Genomic DNA, 25,726 nt, shown 5'->3' with positions numbered 1-25,726 from the left:
ATATGTGCCTAGCCTACCGCAAGTAAGAAATTATGTTAAGGGTTGATGTAAAAGCTATATATAGTCATATGCCTATCCATAAATGGGATGCAAGAGTTGCTGCACTCTGTGTGGGTAATCTTTGGTTTTCATCAGCCAGTGACTCCCAAGTGGTTTTAGGCTGACCCACCTCTGCTTTGCGCTCGTGTAATCTCTTGGGGTAAGTCAGGCCTATTACTCCCTTCCTTTTCAGATTATTGGATTTTTCAGAAAGGTGTTGAATTGAGAGATGCATGCTTGGTTCTTGGTTATATCAGAATGTTGAGATTGATTAGTCCAGTTACCTAATTAGGGCCTAGGCTACTGCCTAGACCTTGACATAATAAGGATATTATCTAGCAATATTAATTTTAAGAGTTTTTGGACACAAATGATTGATATGAGAATATTGCTCTGATGGCATGTTGATAAATGGAGGCATCAGCTTATATATACTTTTAAAATTAATTCTATAAAAAGACAGTTTACTTGGTCTTCTATATGCAGAGAAATGTGGCTCAGGAGTTCAAGTGTCAAGCGGTTGATATTTCTGGTACTTGAATCTCTGATGTTAAGCACTTTTGCTGCACTTGAGAATTAGCTGAACCTGACTGATAAATGAATGAGCGAATAAGATAGAAAAGGAAAAGAATAGAGTCAAAAAGCTGTTATTTGTTTGTAAACCTATTCCAATACACATTGAGAGGCAATATGCAACTTTGTACGACTGTGGGAATTTAAGGCTGCCATAGGCCTATAGAACATTTAAACTATTTCCATATTCAGAGAACATTTTCAAAGCTACAGTAAGTTTTAAAGTAACTGTCCAGTGAAAATCTCACTTTTAAAAGTTAATATTCTGTTAACTGACACCCAAATAACGTTGTCCTTTACTCGTATTTGTGGCCAAAGCATACAGTGGTGAAAAACACTTCAAAAACTCCACCTCAAACTTGTATCCCAAACAGACCGTTTAAAAAATGCTTGCTATTTCCTCACAGAAAATGATGTCATGTTGGCTCGTTGGCTGAGCTGGCCAATCAGCGGTCTACTGATGTGAATATTTTTTATGACCGGTTTACGCCCACACCATTCTGTTGTTGGGGTTCGCCCGCATCATTCCAACAAAGAAAAGCTGCTTTTAAATTAGCATACATAACTAAACATTTTTGGAAGGAAAACTATTTCACTCATATTGTAATTAATTATAGGTCGTATTTCATAGAAATCTGCAAACACTGGACAGTTACTTTAAACTAAGTTTTGACTTTATTCCCATATTATTTACTGCAATTAAAAATAACTTCCAAGTGCTCTGACTGTTCTTGTGTCTGTTAATATTCAATCTGTTAAAGGCTATATGGTTTTGTATGTTCTTATTTATCACCACATCACCTGTGAATATAGGCTATATATAACTCATTCATATTTAATAGGTGTCTGAATTACATTTAGATTGCTGTATTGTGAGAATAACTGGTAATAACTGAACTTTCATAGATGAATACTTAAGCCATTAACTAGCTCTAAGCCTCAACCCCCCCACCATCTAATTCAAACCTCCAATGAATTTGCTTTCCATTTCTTCTGCCCATAACTCAGACTCTTCCATTACATAAGAACAAGCCCAATCTTTCTCCCGCAGTGCAGGTTTGATGGAATTCTATCCCCAGTGTCTGTAATCTTACAGGCACTAATACCTAAGACATATAATTTGATGTTGAAGGACATACTGTACCGTACTGCATATTGTGCCCTGAAATGCATCAATGGATCAAAGAGCCCGAAGAGCCATGCATCCGTTGCATTGCATTGTAGTAATTCTACATTAACATGGTTTGTTGTCATCATCGAGATACAACTATTATATTGTATTTCTATGGTTGCCATTATATTGCTGTTTGCCAATAGAATACAGTAAGTGTGTTCCTCATTTGAATCACAGGTCATTAAATGTTATCAACTATGGCTGCGACAGTTGCCAGACACAAGCACGTGCACGTCAGCCATGACTACCACAGTGCACAGTCTAAGGTGGTAGCAAAGCAGTACACAAGGTAAGGAGATGGGCCCATTGGAATCCTATGCTTCATTTGAAACATACTAGTGGTTTGGAAACTGGTGGCCAGATTTACAATTGTTTGCACAGGAGTATAAATTGCACCTGCTATCTACCAGAGTAAATTAAGCATTTCAACTGTATAGAGCTTATTTAGCATAGTTAGATTAAATGTAAATTAAGACAGTTAACACATTTTTTACCAGTCTTTATTCTCCTCTGAAAATAAAGAACTGGTGTAAATACATCACGTAAATCTGGCCCTCGGTGTACAGTTTCAAATGGTAGGTAATGTTTTCAGCTTGGCATTTAACAGTGGCTAAGTTTACACCTAGAGAGAGCACTTGTAACCCACTAATAGGTTGGTTCCCTGCTAATTGTCAAATCTCATGTAACTATGCAGCCATCCTATTGCTACTACATCACTGGATCACATTCTCTTCTATAAACTGGGGACACATATGCTTTACTGTCTTGTATGGTGACTAATTGTCATATTTGTTTGGGTATGATTATAATACCATTAACATTTTCCTCTGTAATACACCTTGGACTGATTTGCCTTTAAAGAAGGGTGTGTTTACTTGTGTTTGTTGACGTCAGGAGTAGAGACAGGACACTCATATTAGTTTGCACCATACATTCTATGGATTGTACCCAGTTTCATCTGTGTCATCTCCGATCACGTAATCTATATTACATGTACACACTTCTATGATCATTCTGTCAGGTATGTATAGATTGATGATTCATCCGCAAGAAATAGTACATTAAGTAATCTGACAAAAAAAGGGCATGAGAATACTGTCAACATGATGCTGTTAGAGGTCTTTTGATGCTAACGAAGTGCTCTGTAGCTCTATGACTACATTTACTCAGCAATAAGCCAATGATTAAAATGCAAATAAGATGCTTACTGTATGTATAGCAAATAATGATTGTTATGGTTAGACTTAACATAGATGTTTTTTGTGGTGCTTAGTTTTTCACTGTGTTGGGCCTTTCTTATATTAGTTCGTAAATGCTTGTTATGCTTGTTGACTTTTTGTAAATTATCCTTTAATAACTAGGTTTGTTTTGCTCATATAGCTCTGAGGTGGTGGAGGACGATTATCATCACAAACAAGAAACAAGAATCCAGGGAGTGGTAAGGTCCTCATCTGTCATGTTGGGAGATTTCAGCATGTCACCATAATTAAAGATGTCATTTGAAAAAGATGAGCGAAAATATTAAGTATCAGATCTGCACAAGTACACTTTTCACACGTTTGAGCCAAGCCAAACCATATTGTGCAGGCTCTCATATTTACTTTTTGCATTATCCTGTCTAGCACAGTTCCAGTAACTATGATGGATGCATTACCTGGCCAGGGCAGTACAGGTCGCCTCAGCTTGGCTTGGCTTAGTAGTTTGAAAAGGGTATTGAAGAAAAATGTAAAATGTCCATTTTGCCTTCAGGTGAGGAAGAAGATGGTTGAGAAGTACGTCCGTGAGGAGTCTATGATCAGGGGCCCTAAGTTCCTGACCACACTCCGATCCCATACTGTTTGGGAGCACACTCCCGTGAAGCTATACTGCACGGTCGAGGGCTACCCAACCCCTTTTGTGAAATGGTGAGGATTCAGTCTAAATACAGATGTAGGATCGTCATTTGAGCCAGTTTGCTACAGCAGTAAAATAAGCCTGCAGCAACAAGAAATGTGAATTCTTATGTGGATAATAATGAATGGACATTTTTGGTAGGGGTGGTAAATTATTTTGTTATGGCAAATCAAGTCTGACATTTTTAAACCTAGAATACACTACAAGTTTGCAAGCAAATTCTCAGTTACAAAAGCGTGATCAAATTAATATCCTACATCTGTGTCCAAAACAGTCATTCAGCAAGTTCAACAGCAGCATTTAGCGGCTTATCTATCGGTGCAGAATGTTATTGTACTGGTGTAGCACAAAGGGAGAACTGCTTAATGCTAGTGTTTTGCTTTCATACACTCTGTTAGATTGAAATAGTGGTCAAAGTTTTACGGATGATTGATGGTGTTGGATTTAGAAGTCAGCATTGCTAATCTTAACCTGTTACTGTCTCTGTAATAATGTTTTTTTCCCCATTCTTGAGATTTGCGTCTTATAGTTTTACACTAAAGGTATACGTTATGACAAAGGTACAGACTGCTTATACACAGTCACATCACAATAGTCTGCATACTGTTAATACTTTTTTCCTGTGTTACCACAGCCACTTGAAAGACTTCACCTTAACCATTTCTAATTGATTTCTATCCAGGTATAAAGATGGTGTCAGCATTGACTTATCGTCAATGAAATACAATGTGCAGGACAATGTTGGAATTCATAACCTGGAGATCGTCAAGTAAGTTATTCTCACGGGAGGAAAAACCTTAGGCTGCACAATGGATACACACATTCAGTGGTGAAACAATCACAGGTTTTTATATTATGGGAAATCACAGGTTTTTATATTATGGGAAATCACAGGTTTTTATATTATTTAGATCCATTTGTCCGGAAAACATTATCCTCTCATGATAGCTTATCACCCCCATTTAAAAAGTCTTATACAATATCATGACTTTGCTCCTGGACCATCTGAGATTTTCATTGTGGCCTCCCTGCATTTCACTCACAATCACATTGTTTACTGTTAACTTAATTAACACGCAAGTGTCCACAAAAGGGACCCTTGTGAATGGTGGAACCGTAGCAGTGGAGCTTTTCCAATTTAGTCCAAAGCCCCCCTGGGCACTGCCCTCGTCTTGAGGACTCATCAGCTGTTCATAGCAAAGTGCTGAGCTCTTTGTCATTTGATCCTGGAGCTCCTTAAAGAGCACTGTATACGCTCGCTGTCAGTGTCAGGAGCACCAACGCTAACTCGCACCTTAAGTCTCAAAGCCCTTTTTGCTTCTCCAAATCAAAGTGAAGGGTCTCAATAAAGAAATGCCACTGTATTCTCCCTGGGTTCAAACTCTTTCACACTCAAAAGAAAACAACCATGGTTTGGAAACAGTGAGGCAAAGTGAGCATGGACAGCTTTAAAATGTTATATGCGGGGTCAAGGTCTTATATCTGTCACTATTTTCAACCTCCTCTCTCCTTGCAGCTTCAGATGTTTGCCATTCATGTCTTAGAGCCTCTCATGAATATCTCATGAATAATTCATGCATAGTTTTTTTTTCCTGCATAGCATTATTCTCCTGTCTTAAGTTCCAAAGATTTGATAATATCTGACCTTGAGTGTGTGGTTATACTGTAGAGGAGACCCTTGGGGCGGAAGGTACTGTAGCCTTGTGGGTAGGAGCGTTGGGCTAGTAACCGAAAGGTTGCTGGATCGAATTCCTGAGCTGACAAGGTAAAAGTCTGTTGTTCTACCCCTGAGAAAGACAGTTAACCCGCTGTTCCCCGGGCGCAGATGACGAGGATGTCGATTAAGGCAGCCCCCCGCACCTCTCTGATTCAGAGGGGTTGGGTTAAATGTAGAAGACACTTTTCAGTTGAATGCATTCAGTTGTACAACTGACTAGGTATCCCCCTTTCCCTTTCCTTTCCCTTACAAGCTAGAAAATGATGTATATTTGCAGTATTAATTTACTGTGCATTCATAAAGTCATAGCACCATTTCAAATGAGGATCATGGCTTGATATTTCCCAGTAATCATTTTGTCAACAGCAATTTGCATAATCTGCATAATTTGTCATCATTTGAAAGTTTACCATCCTGTAAATTCAACTCAGGAAATTATGTTTGGTGGTTAGTCAATTAATCAAAGTCCTACATACAAAAATATACCCACACAAACTATAGATGGAGACAAAGTCTAAGCCTTAGGTATTGCTGAGATGTTTTTATGTGTTCATGTACATTATCAACAATGTATTCTTCTGGTATTCCCTATAGGTGTGAAACCGATGACACTGCGCAGTACACTGCAGTAGCTAGTAACATTCATGGACAGGTCTCTACTCAGGCCTCTGTCATTGTCAAGAGTAAGTTTGGCAAAGCAAACATACAGTATGTACGTTTTGTTAATGCATTGATTTTCATGATATGGCTTATTTAAACGGTATGTTTATATACTTGATTTATACCACGATACAATATTATATTGTAATGTATTTTGTTGTTGTGTAGTGATTGTATGTGTGTAATATGTCTGTTTTGCAGGATTCAGAGAAGAAGGGCATTTATCTTCCTATGCATGGCTTCCTTACACAAGTAAGTCGGCCTGCACACCCTAGTGGTTAGAGCGTTGGACTAGTAACCGGAAGGTTGCAAGTTCAAATCCCCGAGCTGACAAGGTACAAATCTGTCGTCTGCCCCTGAACAGGCAGTTAACCCACTGTTCCTAGGCCGTCATTGAAAATAAGAATTTGTTCTTAACTGACTTGCCTAGTTAAATAAAGGTAAAAAATAAATAAAATAAAAAGTCCACCCAACACCACTGTCCTGTGTATTCTTCCTGATACATTTATCCTCTGAGTAGATCTTGACCACTGTTGAGTCAAATCCAGTAACTGGGGATTGTTTGAATATGGCAACATTCTTCTTGCGTTGCAAGGATGTAGCCTACATATAAACAATGTTTATACTATTGTGAGAGACAAACATAAACTGCTGTAGATGGTATATCAACTCAAACATGCATTCTCAACATATGAGAATAATGTTAGTTTTTATTTATCCCTGTAAGAATTGACAGAGACATTATCTGATGAAACTTCTATACTAATCACAACATGAATTGCACCTTTGTATGGATTTTTTTTTAAAGAAAACCACAAAGTCTTCCAAATAATTCAGTGCTTTCTCTCTTTTAAAGTGTATGTAATTACATACATCATTGCTGAATATACTTCTGATCATGGTCATCTATAATTATATTACTAAAATAGAGTCATAATACTGTAAGTCTATCCTGTTTTACTATCTTCTGCAGTTCCCATGTTGCCGGAGATCAAATACACCAAGATCAACATCACCTTCCTGGAGACTTTTGGCTCGGTCTTTGGAACAGAAGGAGACACGGTCACATTGGCAGCCACAATGAACATTAGCCCCAACCTAGCCAATCTGCAGCCTGAAGCTCAATGGTTCAGAGATGGTAACACATTTTCTCTTACTGCTTTCAATAACAGACGATTTACAAGACCATTTTTGTAACTTCAGCCATGGACAGTTGTTCACTTATAATGTTGGCGTTTTTGTTTTGTTTTAGATCATCGGCTGTCAGACTCCAAGTGGGTGAAGATAGAGTCTGGTAGAGGCGAGACCAAGCTGAACCTGCCTCACCTGAACAAGGATGATGAGGGCGTCTACACTCTCCGTATGGTGACAAAGGGGGGAGATGCTGCGCACAGTGCATTCGTCTCCTGTGCCGGTAAAAAATCTGCTAACTTTGAGAATTGTATCCCACCTCTGTGTGTACCAGCAATGCATCTACTTTGAAAACTAGTATGAGTCATATTCTTCTATTTTTCTAAGCTCTTTGGTCCTTGAATAATTCTGTTCACAGGGCATTTCAAGTATAGCGTGATGTACTATGACAGACTGTGATGATGTGACGTGCTTTGTGTCCCTATGCCAGATGGTCCACCCCCAGTACCTGGGTCTCCAGGTGCCCCTATGGACATCAAGATCCATGACGCCAACAGAGATTATGTCATCGTGTCCTGGAAGCCTCCCAACACCACTACTGAAGGCCCCATTATTGGATACTTTGTAGATAGGTAACGGAAGGTGTTAAAATGGGAATCAAATGTGAATATATCCAGCTACTTTTTCCCTGATGCCATTACCTGACCAGGAAAAACTCCAGGCCCTCGTTATATACATTCTGGTATTTTTTTTCTTAAAATCACATATCATTCTAGGCTGAAAATGGGAGGCAAATCTGTAAATTACAAGCTATAATCTCCCACCACTGTTCGTATCTTGTGACAGGATAATGTAGCTATATATTGGAGATGTACCAGTTTTCCAATTTTTTTTGCAGATGCGAAACTGGAACAGAAAATTGGGTGCAGTGCAACGACTCCCCCATTAAGATCTGTAAATACCCTGTGCCTGGCCTTTTTGAGGGCCACTCCTATTACTTCCGTGTGCGGGCGATAAACTCAAAAGGTATCAGCAAGCCCTCCAGAATGTCTGACCCCATTGCCGCCCTGGACCCAACTGAATTTGAAAGGCTCCATGGTAATGTGAGGATGAATTCGTAAACTTTAACTTGTGAGGTCATGTATTCCCTAGAATCAAATGAATGTATATAATCTTCTGTTTTTATCTTTGTTTGACAGCCATCAAGTTGGGTGGTAAACTTGACGTTGTAACTTACTACGATGACGTTGAAGGTACTAAATGGTTTTCTATGATGTATGGGGGTCCTTGAAACTCGATAACTAGTTTGATACAAAAATCTTTGACGTTCTTCTAAGCAGTCATACTATTACTTTTTTAGGCTTATTTCTTTACACTTCATCAGTGTCAGTAGCACTAAGAAGAATAATGAGGGTAAACTACCCATTTAGAATATTGAGATATCATTAGCCCCTCACATTGTACCATGTCTTCCATCTGTATAATAAAACACCAATAACAACTGTCACATTTCACATTTTTCTTTTCACGATTCTCCCGTCTCAATAATTAGCAATAATTATACAGCCTAAATTTGGGCTCATCAGAGAGCTGCTGATTAGTTTTTGATGAGAATTCCATCAGGATGCTGAGATCCAACCATCTGTGGCACCTTCTTCAGACTGAACGTAACACATCTATACTAGCAACAGATCGATGTGCATAGACAGGCTAGAGAAAAAGACTTTAGTACTACAATTTCATAACCTTGAAAACATTTGTTATTGTGGAAATATTTTTGTCAACTCGGGTGAATGTTCCCACTTGGGCTAAAGACAGTAAATCTCTGATGTCTTGTGTCCGTAGACGAGAAGAAGGTGCCAGGAACCCCCTCAAAGTTGCATGCCCCAGAGACCGACCGAACATATGTTGTCCTCAGCTGGAAACCTGCCCCCTATCACGGCCGGGCCCCAGTGTGGTACTATATTGAGAAGGTTGGTCTCTCACTGTTCTCCACCAGGTTAATTTTTTTTCACAAATTTTGCAGCTACAGAATAGAGACACATTTCAACATGGAATTGATATATTTGTGTCCTCTAAAACAGGGTTCTCAAAGTGGGGTCTGTGGCCAGATCTCAAAATATCAACAAAAAAAAATCCAAAATCCAAATGTCTCATTTATTTTTAGGATTATTACTAACAAGAACAGATTAAAAAAAATGTATTCATATAAATGCACTGTAATATCTCTCTGCCTCATACGACATTTGTAGAATTGCAGGACATTAGCTTTAAAGCTGCAACAACATATCTGTGCCACATGACAAAAGGTGTAGAATTGCTGGAAATTAGCTTGAAAACTGCACAAAATTCCTTGTATGCAAAATGTTTTTTTTTATCTCACTCAAGTTGTGTTCTGATTATGAGTTCAGCGGGCCCAACAAGTTTGAGAAACTCTGCTCTAAAACAGATGGAATCTTTCTTAAGATGCGTTCAATAGTATAATCGAGGGCAAAAACAATCAGGGTCACCACCCGAATTAATAAAAAAAGATTTAGGTTTCTATCTTTCTCTCCATTTCATTTGCCTGTTTCTGTGGATGTTGTAACAGGGTGTAAATCTTGTTTTTGGGGTTCTTCCCTCACAGTGCCTAGCTGAGACCGGTGCATGGCAGAGGGTGAACACTCAGGTGCCTGTGAGATCTCCTCGTTATGCCGTGTTTGACTTGGCTGAGGGAAAACAGTACTTGTTCCGCGTACTGGCTGCAAACATGTACGGCAGCAGTGAAGCCTCTGAGCCTACTGAGCCCATTCAGACTCAAGAGCTGCGTGGTAAGAGTGTCCTCTTCAATGGCTTTATAGCTATCTCTTAGAGTCCTCCCCAAGGTTGTGCTCAAGTATTCTCTCTAAAAGTCAAACTCCCTGCAAATCACAACAATAGTCAAGGGTGGAATTTGAAAAAATGTAAAAAGTAATTCATATTGTAGATTTTGCTAAGAAATAATAGTCCTTCAATCAAAGTAAGTAGATAGTTGACATTTTCCACTAGACATTAACCCTGTTAATCTGCTGTAGGTGAACCCTACGCTTCTGGTTAAATGGTTGCCACAAGGGAGACTGACACGTCTCTTGTTATCCAATGGCCTGAACTTAAGGAGCCTAACCATGCCCTATTGATCTACTGTAGGTGTCCCCTCCGCTCCTGGTCAGGTGGTTGCCACAAGGCAAACTGACACATCTCTTGTTATCCAATGGGCTGAACCCAAGGAGCCTAATAACCTTATTGGCTACTACATTGATGTCTGTGTAAAAGGCTCCAAGGACTGGGATTCAGCTAACCACAAGCCTCACAAGAGCAACAAGTATGTATTCAGTCATAGACTTATTATTTAAAGAGTGTGATTTCATTCATCATAATATGTTGACATTTTACTTCATCTGCTATTTTTGATTAGATTTGTGGTTCAAGGCCTGACCACTGGTGAGACGTATGTCTTCCGTGTGCAAGCCATCAATGAGCTGGGTCTTAGTGATGAATCACAGGAGTCGTCCCCCCTCTCTGTCAAAGCTGCCCTCAGTGAGTTTGCGCACACACACACACACACACACACACACACACACACACACACACACACACACACACACACACACACACACACACACACACACACACACACACGCACACGCACAGGATATAATTGTCATTAGTCAAGGTTCCAACCAGGCGTAAAAAGTGCTGGGTTCAATCTGGCAGTAGCAAAAGTAACAGCAGAAGAAAAATGCAAATACACGATTTTAGCGACCCACTGTGCTTAGCTGGAGACTCTTTTCTCTGTGAATGATCATAGTGATTCAATTGTAGGAAGGTTATCAAGACTGTTTAACAAGTCTGTTGGTAGCTGTCCAGAAGTATGACAAACAAAGACATCTAACTTTGATGCCTTAACTTGGCCCGAATATCTAAAATCAATGTCTCCAATAAAAGAGCACCATTATCCTTCCAATTCAAAAGTTTCAGCAGGACAGACTGGGAGCCTATTTGATTTAGCCAATCGTCATGTACTTTTCTCGTCCAAATAATGTGAATAATTTAGGCAATATGAGTCAAAAACCAACCATTGGCTCAGAGTTCCTTTGGGACATTCAACCAACAACTGCAGATTGTTTCATCACACCATACATTTTTAAACTCATTTATTGGTGATGCTCCAAACTATGTGGATGGCAGTATTTTGTAGTTTGTAGTGAACAATGATCATATTTAACATGCTAGTTTACTCCATGATGTGGATTTGGAAAGCATGCACTGTATACATGCTACTTAAAGCACAACCAGTATTTCACCAGGAGTTAGGGACCCCTGCTATATATCCACCATGATACATGTTTAGACACTTTTAAACTCTGTTTGCAGCTATTCCCTCTGCTCCATATGACATTGCTCTGCTCGCTTGTGATGGAGAGTCCATGGTTCTGAACTGGAAGCGGCCCGTCCACTCTGGTGGCTCTCCGGTGGCTGAATACTACATCAACAAACGCAGGCACGGAGAACACACATGGAGAGAGGTCAACATCCCACCCATCAAAGAGAGGCTGTTCAAGGTATAAATCTGATTGACCTTAGTCAATTTTTTTTTTGCTGTTACAGTTAGGGTCATTGGATCATAATGAATCAATTGTGCAATGATTCAAACAGTTTTAACAGTTTTAATACTTTCCCTATCAACTACAGGTTGAACATCTAAGTGCAGGTGCAGTCTATGAGTTCATGGTTTATGGTGGAAGTCTTGCTGGTCTTGGTGCCCCCTCTGCCCCTAGCAAGGCTTTTCACTGTGATGCCTGGACCATGCCAGAGCCAGGTACAGTACCGAAAACCTCTCTGAAACAAGTTGATATTTTAAAGATGAAACAAAGTGTGCATTGTTCAAAGAAGCGAATGCCATTTTACATGCAAATACCGTTGCATATTTAAACCGTAATGCATATCTCATCCTTTTTATGTGATGATGAATTCTGGAAGAGGTGCATTCAAGCTTATCGGCAGTGCCACTTCCAACATCAATCATTAAGATAGCAGCACGTACACATTACACAGTCTGACCTCTATGCTCTGTGTGTCTGACTTAAAGAACTGCTTGGCTGTAATTTTCTACATTTACTGCACTCTGAATTTCAGGTCCAGCTTATGACATGACCTTCTGCGAGATCCGTGATGACTCTGTGGTGGTGGAGTGGAAGGCTCCCGTCTACACCGGCACCAGCCCAATCACAGGCTACTTTGTGGACTTTGCCAAGAAAGGCTCAGATGAATGGCACTGTTCCAATGAGAGCCATGCTGTCAGTCACCGCTACCACAAGGTACAGAGTATTCCTAGAATACCTATGAGTTATGACAATGTACCCTGTCTGGCACATTTTATAGTCCTTGTTGTTTTCAGGTGACTGGGCTGGAAGCCGGAGTGTCATATGTGTTCAGAGTGCGTGCCGCGAACTCTGAAGGTGCCGGCAAGCCTTCCTTGGCTTCTAACCCTGTAGTTGCCAAAGCAGTGGAAGGTACTGTTGGACAGACACAATTCCCCATGCTGAGCTTCAATGTGGCTTAGTACAGAGCAGCATTCATTCAGTGCGTTCCACGGAGAATGTTTATTTGGGTCAGGATTCCCATTAAAATGGGAGTTAGATTAGCTGAAATGTAGGAGAGTAACACCACAAAGTGTGGGGTACACTAGACAGGGATGTTGAGGAGGAGCCTAGGGAGGGGTTGTCTGTTCTTCTGTTGATAAGGAACATTGGGAGGACGTGGGAGGAGAGAAAAATAGATGACTCATATTGAGCTCTGTAAAGTGGTTGGAATGAGAGCATCAGGCAACCAGCAGAGAGCAGTGTTGTATTCTGCAGGGACCTCAGCAACTCAAGCACTGGGTGAGATCAGGGAAAAGTCATTCTCACAATTCTTTTGATATTAATTCAACAGAGGATGCAGAACATACAGACACAAATACACTGTGGACATATAATGAGCATACTACGCTAGTACTGTATGACTGCACCTAAACACCCATCTCGAGGACATGCTGTACTTGCAGTGCCAGATTTTTATTGCTGTTGCCTGTCAACTTCACTCTTTGCTTTGTCAATCCAAAAGGTGCCCAGGAGATGACCTGCACAGTGGACAAAGAGTCAGGTGACATCATCCTGTCATTTGAAAGCTGTCAAATTACGGAGAGCTCCCACTTTGTGTGGAAGAAATTCTACAAGGAAATCACTGACTTCTCTAAAGAAATTGTCATCAAAACAGAGGGCAGCACGTAAGCTATGCACAAAACTTGTCAACAGATCAAATATATTTTATCTAAATAAAACTTCTCAGTAGTGATTCAGAAATGTGTAATAGGTAGCAGGTAGCCAAGTGGTTAGTAGATCGAATACCTGACTAACAAGGTAAAAATTGGTCGTTCTGCTTCCTGAACAAGGCAGTTAACCCACTGTTCCCAGGCCGTCATTGTAAATAAGAATTTGTTCTTGACTGACTTGCCTAGTTAAATAAAAATATATACTTCAATTGATGTGCTAAATATCTCCTGGACTCTATATTCAATGGTGTGTCTTTTCTTTTATTACATTCTAGCTCCAAGCTTATTTTCAAGCACCCTGACCACGGGGATGTGGGTTGCTTCTCTGTTTCTGTAACTAACACTGATGGTGTTTCTGCCAGCCATGAAATCCATGCCGAAGGTAGGCCCTGGCTGGGGAGTGGATCATAAATAGGAGGTTACTTATTTACAACCCTCATTCTGGACATATCATGGTATAAAATAGATTTTGTCCATACATGCATGCATACTGTACTAGTACATCTAAATCAACACAACAGCACTTCATTATACGGCAAACAATAATGGCACCTATCACAGTCATTCATAAATATGATATGATCTAGTGATACAGTACATGCATGTCTGGTCTTGTGCAGTGCAGATAACTGTTACTGTGGAAGTATACGATGACGTTTCATGTAAAAAGGCTTTGCTGTGAAGGAAGGCTGTTTCCTGAAATCAATTTGCGAAACAGATATTGGATCATTGGAATACTGAAATGCATTTCCCCTTATTTACCTCTATTACAGAGCTGGAGAAAATGCTGGCAAAGAGCTATGGTATCAGACACCCGGGTAGGTTTTGTTCGGAATTATTCAATATGGATTTTTTATTTTCAATCTCATTCATTCTGGTCCCCATCAAATTATATTTTGAAATACACAGCTCATGGTAAAAGGAAGATTACATTTTTGGGGATTTGGCTTGAATAATCTGCATATACTGTATGGGGGTGTGCGCCGTTGTAGACTGGTGATGAGGTAAGATCCGTGTAAACCACATAAAGGAGACAACTGTTAATCCCAGAAAATAGTTTTTGTCAGCCCTTGCTCCATCAACTTTTTAGCATGTGGTTCATCACAGCCTATTCTAATTTTCTGAAGAGGAAAATGTATACCTATTGAACAAATTACATTTCTTTCATGAGCAAATGTAATTTCTATCACAAAACTTACCTCTATTTGCATCACCTTCTTCCTCCCTTTATCCTGCTTCCACAGTGATCCCTCTAAAGACTCAACTGGCCTACAAGATTCTGGAGCGTGGTCGCATGTGCTTCTGGCTACAGGCTGAGCACATCTCCTCTGCTGTCACCTACAAGTTCTTTGCTAACAACAAGGAGCTCTCAGCAAATGATGTAAGAGTCACTTCCTTATTCCTGTCAACACTAAACGGACACATTGTCTTTGTCCAAAATGGTACCCTATTTCCTAGTGCACTTTTGACAAACATTCCTTATTTAGTGCACTTCTTTAGAAACCCTTTTCCGATAAAGTGCACAACTTCTGGCCAGGGCCCTAGGAGGCTAACCCTATGGGGCTCTGGTCAAAAGTAGTGCACTACACAGGAGGTGTCGTTTCAGACAAAACATGCACAGACAATTTTTTTTGTCTTTGAACTAGACATTCTACTCTCATCACAATGTATGGCATGAATAGCCTTTTTAAGCCAAGACTAGAGTAGATCACACAACATAACCACATTATTGGATTCACAATATTCCCTCAGTAAAGTCCTCTCCTGTAAACTTTCTTGGTGTCTTCTTCTCTGTGTTCTCAGCCAAATCATGCGAGTCACAACGTGGAGACTGGTATCATTGAGTTTGTGCTGGATCATTTCACAGAGGATAGCGAGGGTACCTTTACTGTTCAGATCGAAGATGGCAAAGCCAGAGGCCAGTCCTCTCTGGTGCTAATCGGAGATGGTGAGAGCCTGTCTGCTGTGGGGGAGTTGTTGTGCTCTAATCCAGGGTAGGGGTCCATGAGGTATCCAGGATTTATCCCATGTATCACTTTGTTTGGGTTGTAGATTTCAAGGCAGCTCTTGCAGACGCAGAACACCAAAGGAGCGAGTACATCAGAGTGAAAGAAGGTAAAAGTAAAACATTTATGACATTATTTGAGTAATATTTGAATGAAATATTAATTTCAAACAGCCAGTACACTCAGATGATGATTAGGTATCATAATGAATTATTAAGGTTCACATTATTTATGGAAACCACACACTGTTATCGCACCTGCAAATCCATAAGCCACCCATTGTTACAAGGATATTACAAGAAGGATATTATAAGGATACAAGGATGTTATTAGCAAAACAATGCATTCAAATCTGACCTTTTTGACCCCCTCCCCCTCCCTCCAAATCCCCCCTCCCCCACCGCTCTCCCTCACATCCCCCCTCTCCCACTTTCTGTCTATTGCCCTATTTCCAGGCCCCCACTTCAGTGAGTTTTTGTCAGTCCATGTTGGGGACGACTGTTCTGTTGCACTCGTCTGCAAGGTAATTAAACATTCACCTTAAGTACAATTAGATTAGGCCAAGAGATTAAATGGAAATTATGGCGTGAGTTATCGCTAATGCCAATCTAAACGACAAACACAGTCAGCATGATTCAGTTTAGTCGTTGTTCCCCTCTGTTGAGAGGCATGATGACAGATGGTGTTGTTGTAGTGCAGTCATGCCTCTTTGTTTGGGCTGGTCCACCTCTCTGTGGGTCACGGGTCTATTGTTTCATAATGCAGGTGGATAATCTGAAGAAAGAAACAGTGCTGCACTGGTTCAAGGATGACGTTGAGATTACCCCTGAAGGGCCAGCCAATCTGGCATCTGGAGCCTGCAAGCTTCCTATTTCCCTGGTAATTTTATCACACAAACACACAGATTGAACAAACTACATATAATAGCAGTTGTTATGTGGACAATAGGCAGAAGCACAATGGAGTTCTTAAAACCCTGTAGTTTTATTAATAGGCTACAGTGAAGGACCTTACCGTCTGGATTCCAGTTAAACAGGGTTAGGTGCATTCATACTATGACCTCCATTGCTGGAAATCTCAAGGCAGCCATTGAAGAGGTATGGCTTTCCATATCATCAGCAAACATCTAGACACAATCAGGCCAAGCAAGAGTCAGACAGACATCTTTGTCGCTAGTACTACAATATATCGCTATTGTTTGTGTTGAAGGAGGGTATTATCCGCCTACACGCTCATGCAGTCAGTTCCTAGAGGAACGGTTGGCTTTATACAATAAGACAAGACAAAACACAGCCACCAAAACATTTGGTGATCATGTAAGAGAAGTCAGAGAAGCGGACACTGATGCAGTCAAGGCGAGTTTTGACTCTCGGTCCTAGGAACACCAGCCATTTATAGGAAACAAGAGGAATAACCCTGAAGGGAAGAAGACGAATGCCTCTTTCCTCAGTAGAGCACCGCTGTCATAGAAACCAGCCACATCCAATGATGTCATTAGAAATAATCACACCCTGCAATCTTGCTTTCTTATTCATACTATGTCCTCACAAAGCTATGAGATGGAAAAAGAATACTCTGATCCTGTGCTTGACATAAAGTCACATGTTTGATATTGCTCATCAAGTGGCCACATGTACAGTGCCTTCAGAAAGTATTCGTACCCCTTGACTTATTCCACATTTTGTTGTGTTACAGTCAAAATGTATTAAATTGATTTTCTTTCTCACTCAACAACCTACAATACCCCATAATGATAAAGTGTAAACATGTTTTTCAAAATGTTTGAAAATGTATTGAAAATGAAATACAGAAATATATAATTTACATAAGTATTCACACCCCTGTTATGTTAGAATCACCTTTGGCAGAAATTACAGCTGTGAGTCTTTCTGGGTAAGTCTCTGTATTGTACAGTATTTGCACATTATTCTGTTTAAAATTCTTCAAGCTCTGTCAAGTTGGATGTTAATCATTGCTAGACAGCCATTTTCAAGTCTTGCCATAGATTTTTAAGCCGAGTTAAGTTAAAACTAACTAGGCCACTCAGGAACATCTTGGTAAGCAACTCCAGTGTATATTTGGACTTGGGTTTTAAGTTATTAACCTGCTAAAAGGTGAATTTGTCTCCCAGTGTCTAGAATGCTATTTTACAGTAAACAAATTGACAACAGACTTTCAGCACGCTTATAGGGAAGGACATTAAACAAGCACAGCACCTACACAAATGACTGATGATTTGTTGAGAGAAATTTATTAAAAAAAGATGGTGGTGACGGTTTTATTATACTTCAGTGCGGCTTTTGACATTATCGATCATAGTCTGCTGCTGGAAAAATGTATGTGTTATGGCTTTACACCCCCTGCTATATTTTGGATAAAGAGTTACCTGTCTAATAGAACACAGAGGGTGTTCTATAATGGAAGCCTGTCCAACATAATCCAGGTAGATTCAGGAATTCCCCAGGGAAGCTGTTTAGGCCCCTTGCTTATTTCAATCTTTACTAACGACATGCCACTGATTTTGAGTAAACCCAGAGTGTTTATGTATGCGGATGACTCAACACTATACACGTCAGCTACTACAGCAACTGAAATGACTGAAACACTTAACAAAGAGCTGCAGTTAGTTTCAGAATGGGTGGCATGGAATAAGTTAGTCAAAAATATTTCAAAAACTAAAAGCATTATGTTTGGGACAAATCATTCACTAAACCCTAGACCTCAACTAAATCTTGTAATAAATAAGGTGGAAATTGAGCATGTTGAGGTGACTAAACTGCTTGGAGTAACCCTGGATTGTAAACTGTCATGGTCAAAACATATTGATACAACAGTAGCTAAGAAGGGGAGAAGTCTGTCCGTAATAAAGCACTACTTTACCTTCTTAAAAGCACTATCAACAAGGAAGGTCCTACAGGCTCTAGTTTTGTCGCATCTGGACTACTGTTCAGTCGTTTGGTTAGGTGCCTCAAAGAGGGACTTAGGAAAATTGCAATTGGCTCAGAACAAGGCAGCACGGCTGGCCCTTGGATGTACACAGAGAGCAAACATTCATAATAAGCATGTCGATATCTTCTGGCTGAAAGTGGAGGAGAGATTGACTTCATCACTACTTGTGTTTGTGTGAGGTACTGACGTGTTGAAAGCACGTGCTGTCTGTTTAAACGATTAGCACACAGCTCAGACACCCATGCATACCCCACAAGACTTGCCACCAGAGGTCTCTTCACAGTCTATGGGAGGCGCACAGTACTACATAGAGCCATGACTACATGGAACTCTATTCCACATCAGGTAACTGATGCAAGAAGTAGAATCCGATTTTAAAAACTGATAAAAATACACCTTATGGGGACTGTGAAGCAACACAAACATAGGCGCAGACACATGAATGCACACACATGATAACATGTGCATTATACACATACGTACACATGGATTTTGTGTTGTAGATACGTGGTAGTGGAGTAGGGGCCTGAGGGCACACACGTAGTGTGTTGTGAAATCTGTTATGAATGCCTTGTCATGTTTTTAAAATTGTATACTTGCCTTAATTTTGCCTTAACAGCAGCTAATGGGGATTCATAATAAATACAAATATAAATACAAACCAGGTTTTCCTCTAGGAGTTTGCCTGTGCTTAGCTTTATTACGTTTATTTTTATATCAAAAAAATCCCTAGTCCTTGCCGATGACAAGATACCCATAACATGATGCAGCCACCACCATGCTTGAAAATATATAGAGTGGTAATCAGTGATGTGTTGTGTTCGATTTGCCCCAAACATAACACTTTGTATTCAGGACATAAAGTAAATTTCTTAGCCACATTTTTTTGCAGTTTTACTTTAGTGCTTTATTGGAAACAGGATGCAAATTTTGGAATATTTTTATTCTGTACAGACTTCCTTCTTTTCACCCTTCATTTAGGTTAGTATTGTGGAGTAACTACAATGTTGTTGATCCATCCTCAGTTTTCTCCTATCACAGCCATTAAACTCTGTAACTGTTTTAAAGTCACCATTGGCCACATGGTGAAATCCCTGAGTGGTGTCCTTCCTCTCCAGCGACGGAGTTAGGAAGGACACCTGTATGCTAGTTGTGACTGGGTGTATTGATACACCATCCAAAGTGTAAATAAATTCACCATGCTCAAAGGGATATTCAGTGTCTGCTTTTTACATTTTTTCCCCATCTACCAATAGGAGCCATTCTTTGTGAGGCATTGGAAAACCTCCCTGGTCTTTGTGGTTGAATCTGTGTTGTAAATTCACTACTCGACTGAGGGACCTTACAAATAATTGTATGTGTGGTGTACAGAGATGAGGTAGTCATTCAAAAATCATGTTAAGTGAGTCAATGCAACTTATGTGAATTGTTAAGTAAAAATTTACTCCTGAACTTATTTAGGCTTGTCATAACAAAGGGGTTTGAATACTTATTGACGTTTCAGCTTTTAATTATTCATAAAAAATGACACAATCTCAATTAAATCTATTTTAAATTCAGACTGTAACACAACAAAATGTGGAAAAAGTCAAGGGGTGTGAATACTTTCTGAAGGCAGTGTAAGTCCCAGAAGAGCTGAGAAAATTATATGAAATTGGGACAATTGTTTTCAATTATATGAACAGGAAATTACTAAGTTAAAACAATTATTCTCAATGTAAGGCAGCTAATGTAGCTTACATGGTCTCTGCTACTATTGCAGAGAGTGGGCCTATCGACTGCATTCTATTTTGATCCCTGAAATTGTGCTTTGTTTTTTATCCAACCTAGTTCTCCAAGGCTTCCACTGGCATTTACAAAGCTACTATCAGTGATGACAGAGGAAAGGATCAGTCCCAAATTGAAATATCCGGCCATGGTAAATATAAATATTAATATGAAAACTATATTATGTTGTATCTGAAATATTGTCTTACTGGAAACATACTTTGAACATAATTTTGTTTTATCAACATCTCTCTTACAGCCTTTGATGAAATAATCGAGAAGCTTTCTAAACTTGCTGGTAGGTACTAATATCCTCTTGATTGTCACTTCTCTTTTTAGTATTAAAACAAATTTGTTTATCAGTTTATTCTGCTTGTTATTCAACCAGTGCAAGAAATCAGTTAGACTCACTTGATCATTAGATTGCAGATAATTTGTTCCTCACACAGTTCTGTGGTTTTGCTCAGTTCAGCTAAATCAGTACAGCACAACTAATGAGGAGGATTGCACAGCCATTGGGCATACCAAGGGTCCTGTTACTATACCCTCATGAACTGGGCTGCAAGTAACATCTGTACAGTATCTGTCATCCTAGCCAGAAGTCGTATCTCCATTACGGCATTTATTGCACTGATTCCGATTCCCAGCACTGGCCAACCAATTAGTAAACCACAGCAAATACCCAAGTTGTATATATCTAAGAAGATATGTTAGCTTAAGATAAGTATAGAACATAAATGTCAGCATATGTACACTAAAGAACGCATGGTTTTTCCTTTTTTTCTCTCCAGGATCCTCTGCAGCGGAGCTGGCAATTCACTGCACTGCAACAGGCATTCAGCTCCACTGCCACATGAAATACTACACAGAGGAGATGAAAATCCATTGGCTGCATGCGTAAGCATATGCAACGTTTTTTGGGGGGTGCTTTTTTATTAAATTATGCAGATAATTAGAAATTATGGAAATGTTTATGGAAATAGAATCCGCACAAGGTTTTATTCCAAGGCTTGACATGAGCCAGGCATGTAAACATGATTTGAGATTATTATAAAAAGGTGGATATTGAAAATGAGTAACACAAAAGGGAGCCTATCTTCACACACTATCTATACAAAACAAATCTATCATATTTGCAATTTTCCCAAATGATCTGTTTTTTTGGAAACAATTATACAGGCCTACTGTACCTAGTAGAATAGCTACAGGATTTTAAAAAAAACACTCCCTCAGGCTTGTGGGAAGTCATTGGTTACAGCAGCTTGTGTAAGGCAAACCAGTTTCAGCTAAACCATGCGTGGGTCTTCTAATCCCTGTATGAACATTTTGAAGTAGCTGCTTCAGGTCTTTACTTTCTTCCAGTGTGCATGGCACTGACAGGGGGAGCATGTTTCAGCATGGCAACAATTTCACACACAATGAATGAACAAAGCCTACCATTTCCCATGATTCCTCACAAATTTGAGCTGGGCAAATTTCAGGGCCTCCCTGACTGCCAAGAGGGCAATGGCACATAAATAAGATAATGATGATGCTCAAATGGTCCAGCACAGCAATTGTAGCAGGTCAATATTTGATAAACTACTAGAAAGTTACACTTATAATGTGAGAAATTTGGACATTTGACTATTTTCATTAGAATCAATCACAATTTCATATTATGTTTTTTTTTAATGTTATCCTAAAAAATTCCTTATCGAGCTACCTGTGAATTTCAGTTGATACCATGTTTCATTGACTGCTCTTTGAGTAAACCAGTAGGGACCTACTCAATCCAACACAATTGATTCCAAAAACAATACTTATGCTCCATCGGTTCCTCCCCTTTTACCCTTTCAGGGAAAGTAAACTCTCTCACTCTGAGAAGGTGCATATTGGAGGTACCCCTGCCATGGCCATTATGGAGATCCTTGAACCCACAGACAAGGATAAGGGTCTGTACCACATCCAGATAATAGATACGGAGAACACCTACAGTCGCACCATTGACCTTTCTGGAGATGGTAAGTCAGACGATATCTGATATTGAGTATGTATGCTGTTGTAGCTATACTTTAACAACCTACTTCTCCGTCAGTCTTGCAAATAGCATAATACATGAATTCAAAGAGTGATATTAGCACATTCAGCATGTATGAACCTCAATGACAATACCAGGATAATGGTAACCTGGAAATGATAAACCTGATAAATGAAGTTCCTTTTTTTTAATGTTCACATGCATTTGTAGTTGTCTTCATTAGTATGTGTACATAACATCTTAGTATGTGTACATAACATCTTAGTATGTGTACATAACATCTTAATATGTCTACATAACATCTTAGTACGTGTACATAACATCTTAGTACGTGTACATAACATCTTAATATGTGTACGTAACATCTTAGTATGTGTACATAACATCTTAGTATGTGTACATAACATCTGAATGTAGAAAAAGCAGAGGTTGTATATCATTATCATTGCTCTGGCAGTATATCAATGAGGTGGAGTCTTCAGTTGGACCACAGTAATGAGATCACTGCACATCTTTATTAAAATGACCAACTACTAAACACTGTTGCAGTTTTGCATACCATCTCTAACTATTGCCCACACGACTGTTGTCCTGCCACAGTCTTAGACTAGCATCTCTGCAGCTGGGTACACAGAAGCAAGCTGCATATTTAGGCAAATCCAGGGGATGAAATAACAGGAACAACAATATTAAAGGTGCAATCCTGGCTCATACTTCAGTTAGTCAACATACTGTTTGATGGCAAACATAATCAAGGGCTGGTCCCTGACAGGTGATGCGATTTTGTGGTCTGGAAACAGTAATGAGTGAGCGAGGATGAGCTATTTCAGGCAAAACAGAACAACATTACAATATTGAGGTACGATATGTCTCTGCCACACTGCTGTTGTGTCTCCAAGACAAGTAGCAGTAAGTACAGCAACAAAAAGAAAGAAAGTAGGCTACTCCATCTATACTTCAAAATTGGTTTCGTATGGTGTAACATTAATGAAACGTTATGAAAAGCCCAACTGTAGCCTCTCTTTTCTTTCTTCGTTCACAGCCTACGATAAAGCCTTTGCGGAATTCACAACACTAAAGTAAGATAATCACGTCATAATTCTGTTCAGTGTTCATTTCATGCACATATATGTAGGGCATCAGTACTGTATAAATGCCACGTTCCTACAGCTAAAATGCAGCTCGGATTCCTACATAGTGTTAAAGTATTTGGCAAAGCAGAACATGTGTACGGAGTCACAGTCTTGGGGTGAAATATAGCACGCCTCACTGTGCTAATGAACTCACTAACAATGCCATTCTTCTATTGTTTTCCAGAGAGGAAGCATATGCTGAAGCCAGTGAGTACCTTCTCTTGTCATAATGCTAGATCGTGGCTCTGTGGGAAATCTTTTGATTCAGACAATTTTGTGATTATATGATATCTACATTTTTAGACCGTGGCAAAGTGCTGGGCGGTCTGCCTGATGTTGTTACCATCATGGAGAAGAAGGTAATTTACATTTTATTTAGCGATTGAATACAATTATGGGAATATATTTAACGCTAGAACAGGTAACCAGACATGATTTAACACATTGGGAAAGTCAGTGTCAACTATCATAACCAGGTGGATGCAGCTGATGTCTATGCTCCCAATTTCCATTCAATCTGGAGAGCCTTCTGATTGAGTCCATTGTAGCCTACAGTTGCATTATACACCGCACTAGAGAATCACCCATAGGGCAAAGATTGTGCAGATATATTGCCTTTTACAGCAACTCATGTCTGGTTTCACACAGCATATGAAATATTGTGGGGTAAGCATAAACTGGGGTCCTTATGAAAGAAATACAGTGTGATGTATGTGCTAGGAGTATTCTGTAGACATGTCATAGAGGTATATGGTTTACATAATGGCAGAATAGAGCTACTTGTAAAGGTCAATGTAACCGGCACGTCTCTCCAAAGTGACTACACACACTTGTTTGTAGTGTGATTGGTTATTTTACCTTGATGCTACAAGAGGGGATTCTTCTAGCGGATTGAGAAACATGCTCATCTCAGTAAGGCAAAGACAAGAGACTAGGGAAATAGGACATTATAAACATAGTAAACTCTGATTCAATTAAAGAACAGCACTGCTTAGGTGAGAACAACACAAGCAACATTCTATGTTCTTCTGTTATATCTGTGTTGGTAACCAAGGTCTTTCCATTCCTTCAATTCCTTTGCCCCGCTTGGTAGACCCTGAGTTTGACCTGCACAGTGTGCGGCGACCCAAAACCTCAAGTCACCTGGTTCAAAAATGGTGCAGAGGTGTATCCCGATGACCAGTACTTGGTGTCCCTCGAGTCCGGAAAGTTTGCCAGTCTCACCATCAAAGGTGTGTCCCTGGAAAACTCTGGCAGGTACACCATGACGGTGCAGAACAAATATGGAGGAGAGTCTGTGGATATCGTTGTGAGCATCTACAAGCACGGTGATACGATTCCTCAGGCCAAACCAACTCTAACGCCCAAGTCGATTATCCCACCTAAACGTCCTATTGAGATCCCAGGTCCCAAGGTTGTCACTCCTTCCCCAGCCCCTGCTCATGTCTCTTCTCCAGCCGGTGCCAAGTCCCCCACCCCTCCTAGGGGACTTAAGTCCCCCACCCCAGCTCGTGGCATGAAGTCCCCTACCCCAACAAAGAGAAAGTAAACAACAAAAGCATTTCAATTCCAAAGAGAGAAAGGAAAATAAAAAATTATTAATCTGTTAGCATGAGTCATCAAATAGAAAGTTATTTAACAGTAGATATCTGTCGTTTTTCACTGAAGATGCAGTTGAGCTCTCTTACTCTTTTTCTTCTTATGATAGAGCCAATGTCTCGGAGAGAAAGAAAGGGGGTTTGGGAACGGGAAGCCAAGAGATATTTAGTGTGTTGGAAGTTGTGCCACAAAAAACAGAGAGTTTGTCACCAATGTTTACAAAGCTGAATGAGCCTTTTAATGAACTTGGCTCTGTCTTCCTTAAGGCGCTTTGGTGAAAAATGACCAGCTTTGATATTTAGTTTATTAAATCTCTGTTTTAAAAGCTGCATTTTCAATTAGCTGGTGGAATCTTGAGGAATTGGCTCTCCCTACGGATGGATAACCCTGCTGGACCTCCACTTAGCCCATAGTGGCAGGTGTGGCGTTTCTAGTCACTGCCCCAAATAAATCATGTTACCCTCCTCGCCGCTGCGTGTCTCCCCCTGCTTTTGTGTTAATAAAAAAGAGCCAAAATCACTTCCCACTGTGTCGTCCCTGAGCTGTTTACTGTTGGGTTCCAGCGCACACTCACCCAAGGTGTCTGAATGCAGTGTAAAATATGTAAGCAATTAGAGTGGCTACAGGCATATCTGAATCGCATCAGCACTTTTCACAGCCTCTTTGTCCACTCTCATTTTCAAATCGACAAATCACTTCATGTATGGCTGTTTGCACAATGCAAACTTGCCACC

The 25,726-nt window shown here is 40.0% G+C and overlaps 1 protein-coding gene across 1 annotated transcript; it reads left to right on the top strand.

The window, feature by feature from the left end:
- The first annotated feature begins 105 nt into the window (after nt 1–105).
- Nucleotides 106–25,511, top strand: LOC129860211 (myomesin-2-like). The gene is made up of 36 exons (XM_055930602.1): nt 106–199; nt 1,964–2,075; nt 3,167–3,224; nt 3,536–3,690; nt 4,362–4,448; nt 5,991–6,079; nt 6,258–6,308; nt 7,030–7,194; nt 7,309–7,470; nt 7,678–7,819; nt 8,086–8,285; nt 8,387–8,440; nt 9,033–9,160; nt 9,814–9,997; nt 10,353–10,527; nt 10,621–10,742; nt 11,580–11,767; nt 11,898–12,024; nt 12,342–12,523; nt 12,604–12,718; nt 13,311–13,473; nt 13,794–13,900; nt 14,292–14,336; nt 14,763–14,899; nt 15,322–15,466; nt 15,571–15,633; nt 15,980–16,047; nt 16,290–16,403; nt 20,304–20,391; nt 20,500–20,538; nt 21,032–21,137; nt 22,080–22,243; nt 23,303–23,339; nt 23,578–23,600; nt 23,697–23,752; nt 24,487–25,511. Exons 2-36 carry the CDS (start codon nt 1,972–1,974, stop codon nt 24,940–24,942), a joined length of 4,299 nt encoding a protein of 1,432 aa, XP_055786577.1. The 5' UTR covers nt 106–199; nt 1,964–1,971; the 3' UTR covers nt 24,943–25,511.
- Nucleotides 25,512–25,726: the final 215 nt, after the last annotated feature.

Source organism: Salvelinus fontinalis, chromosome 1, assembly GCF_029448725.1.
Source record: "Salvelinus fontinalis isolate EN_2023a chromosome 1, ASM2944872v1, whole genome shotgun sequence".
Taxonomy (NCBI): domain Eukaryota; kingdom Metazoa; phylum Chordata; class Actinopteri; order Salmoniformes; family Salmonidae; genus Salvelinus; species Salvelinus fontinalis.
This window is presented reverse-complemented; position numbering and strand designations above follow the sequence as displayed.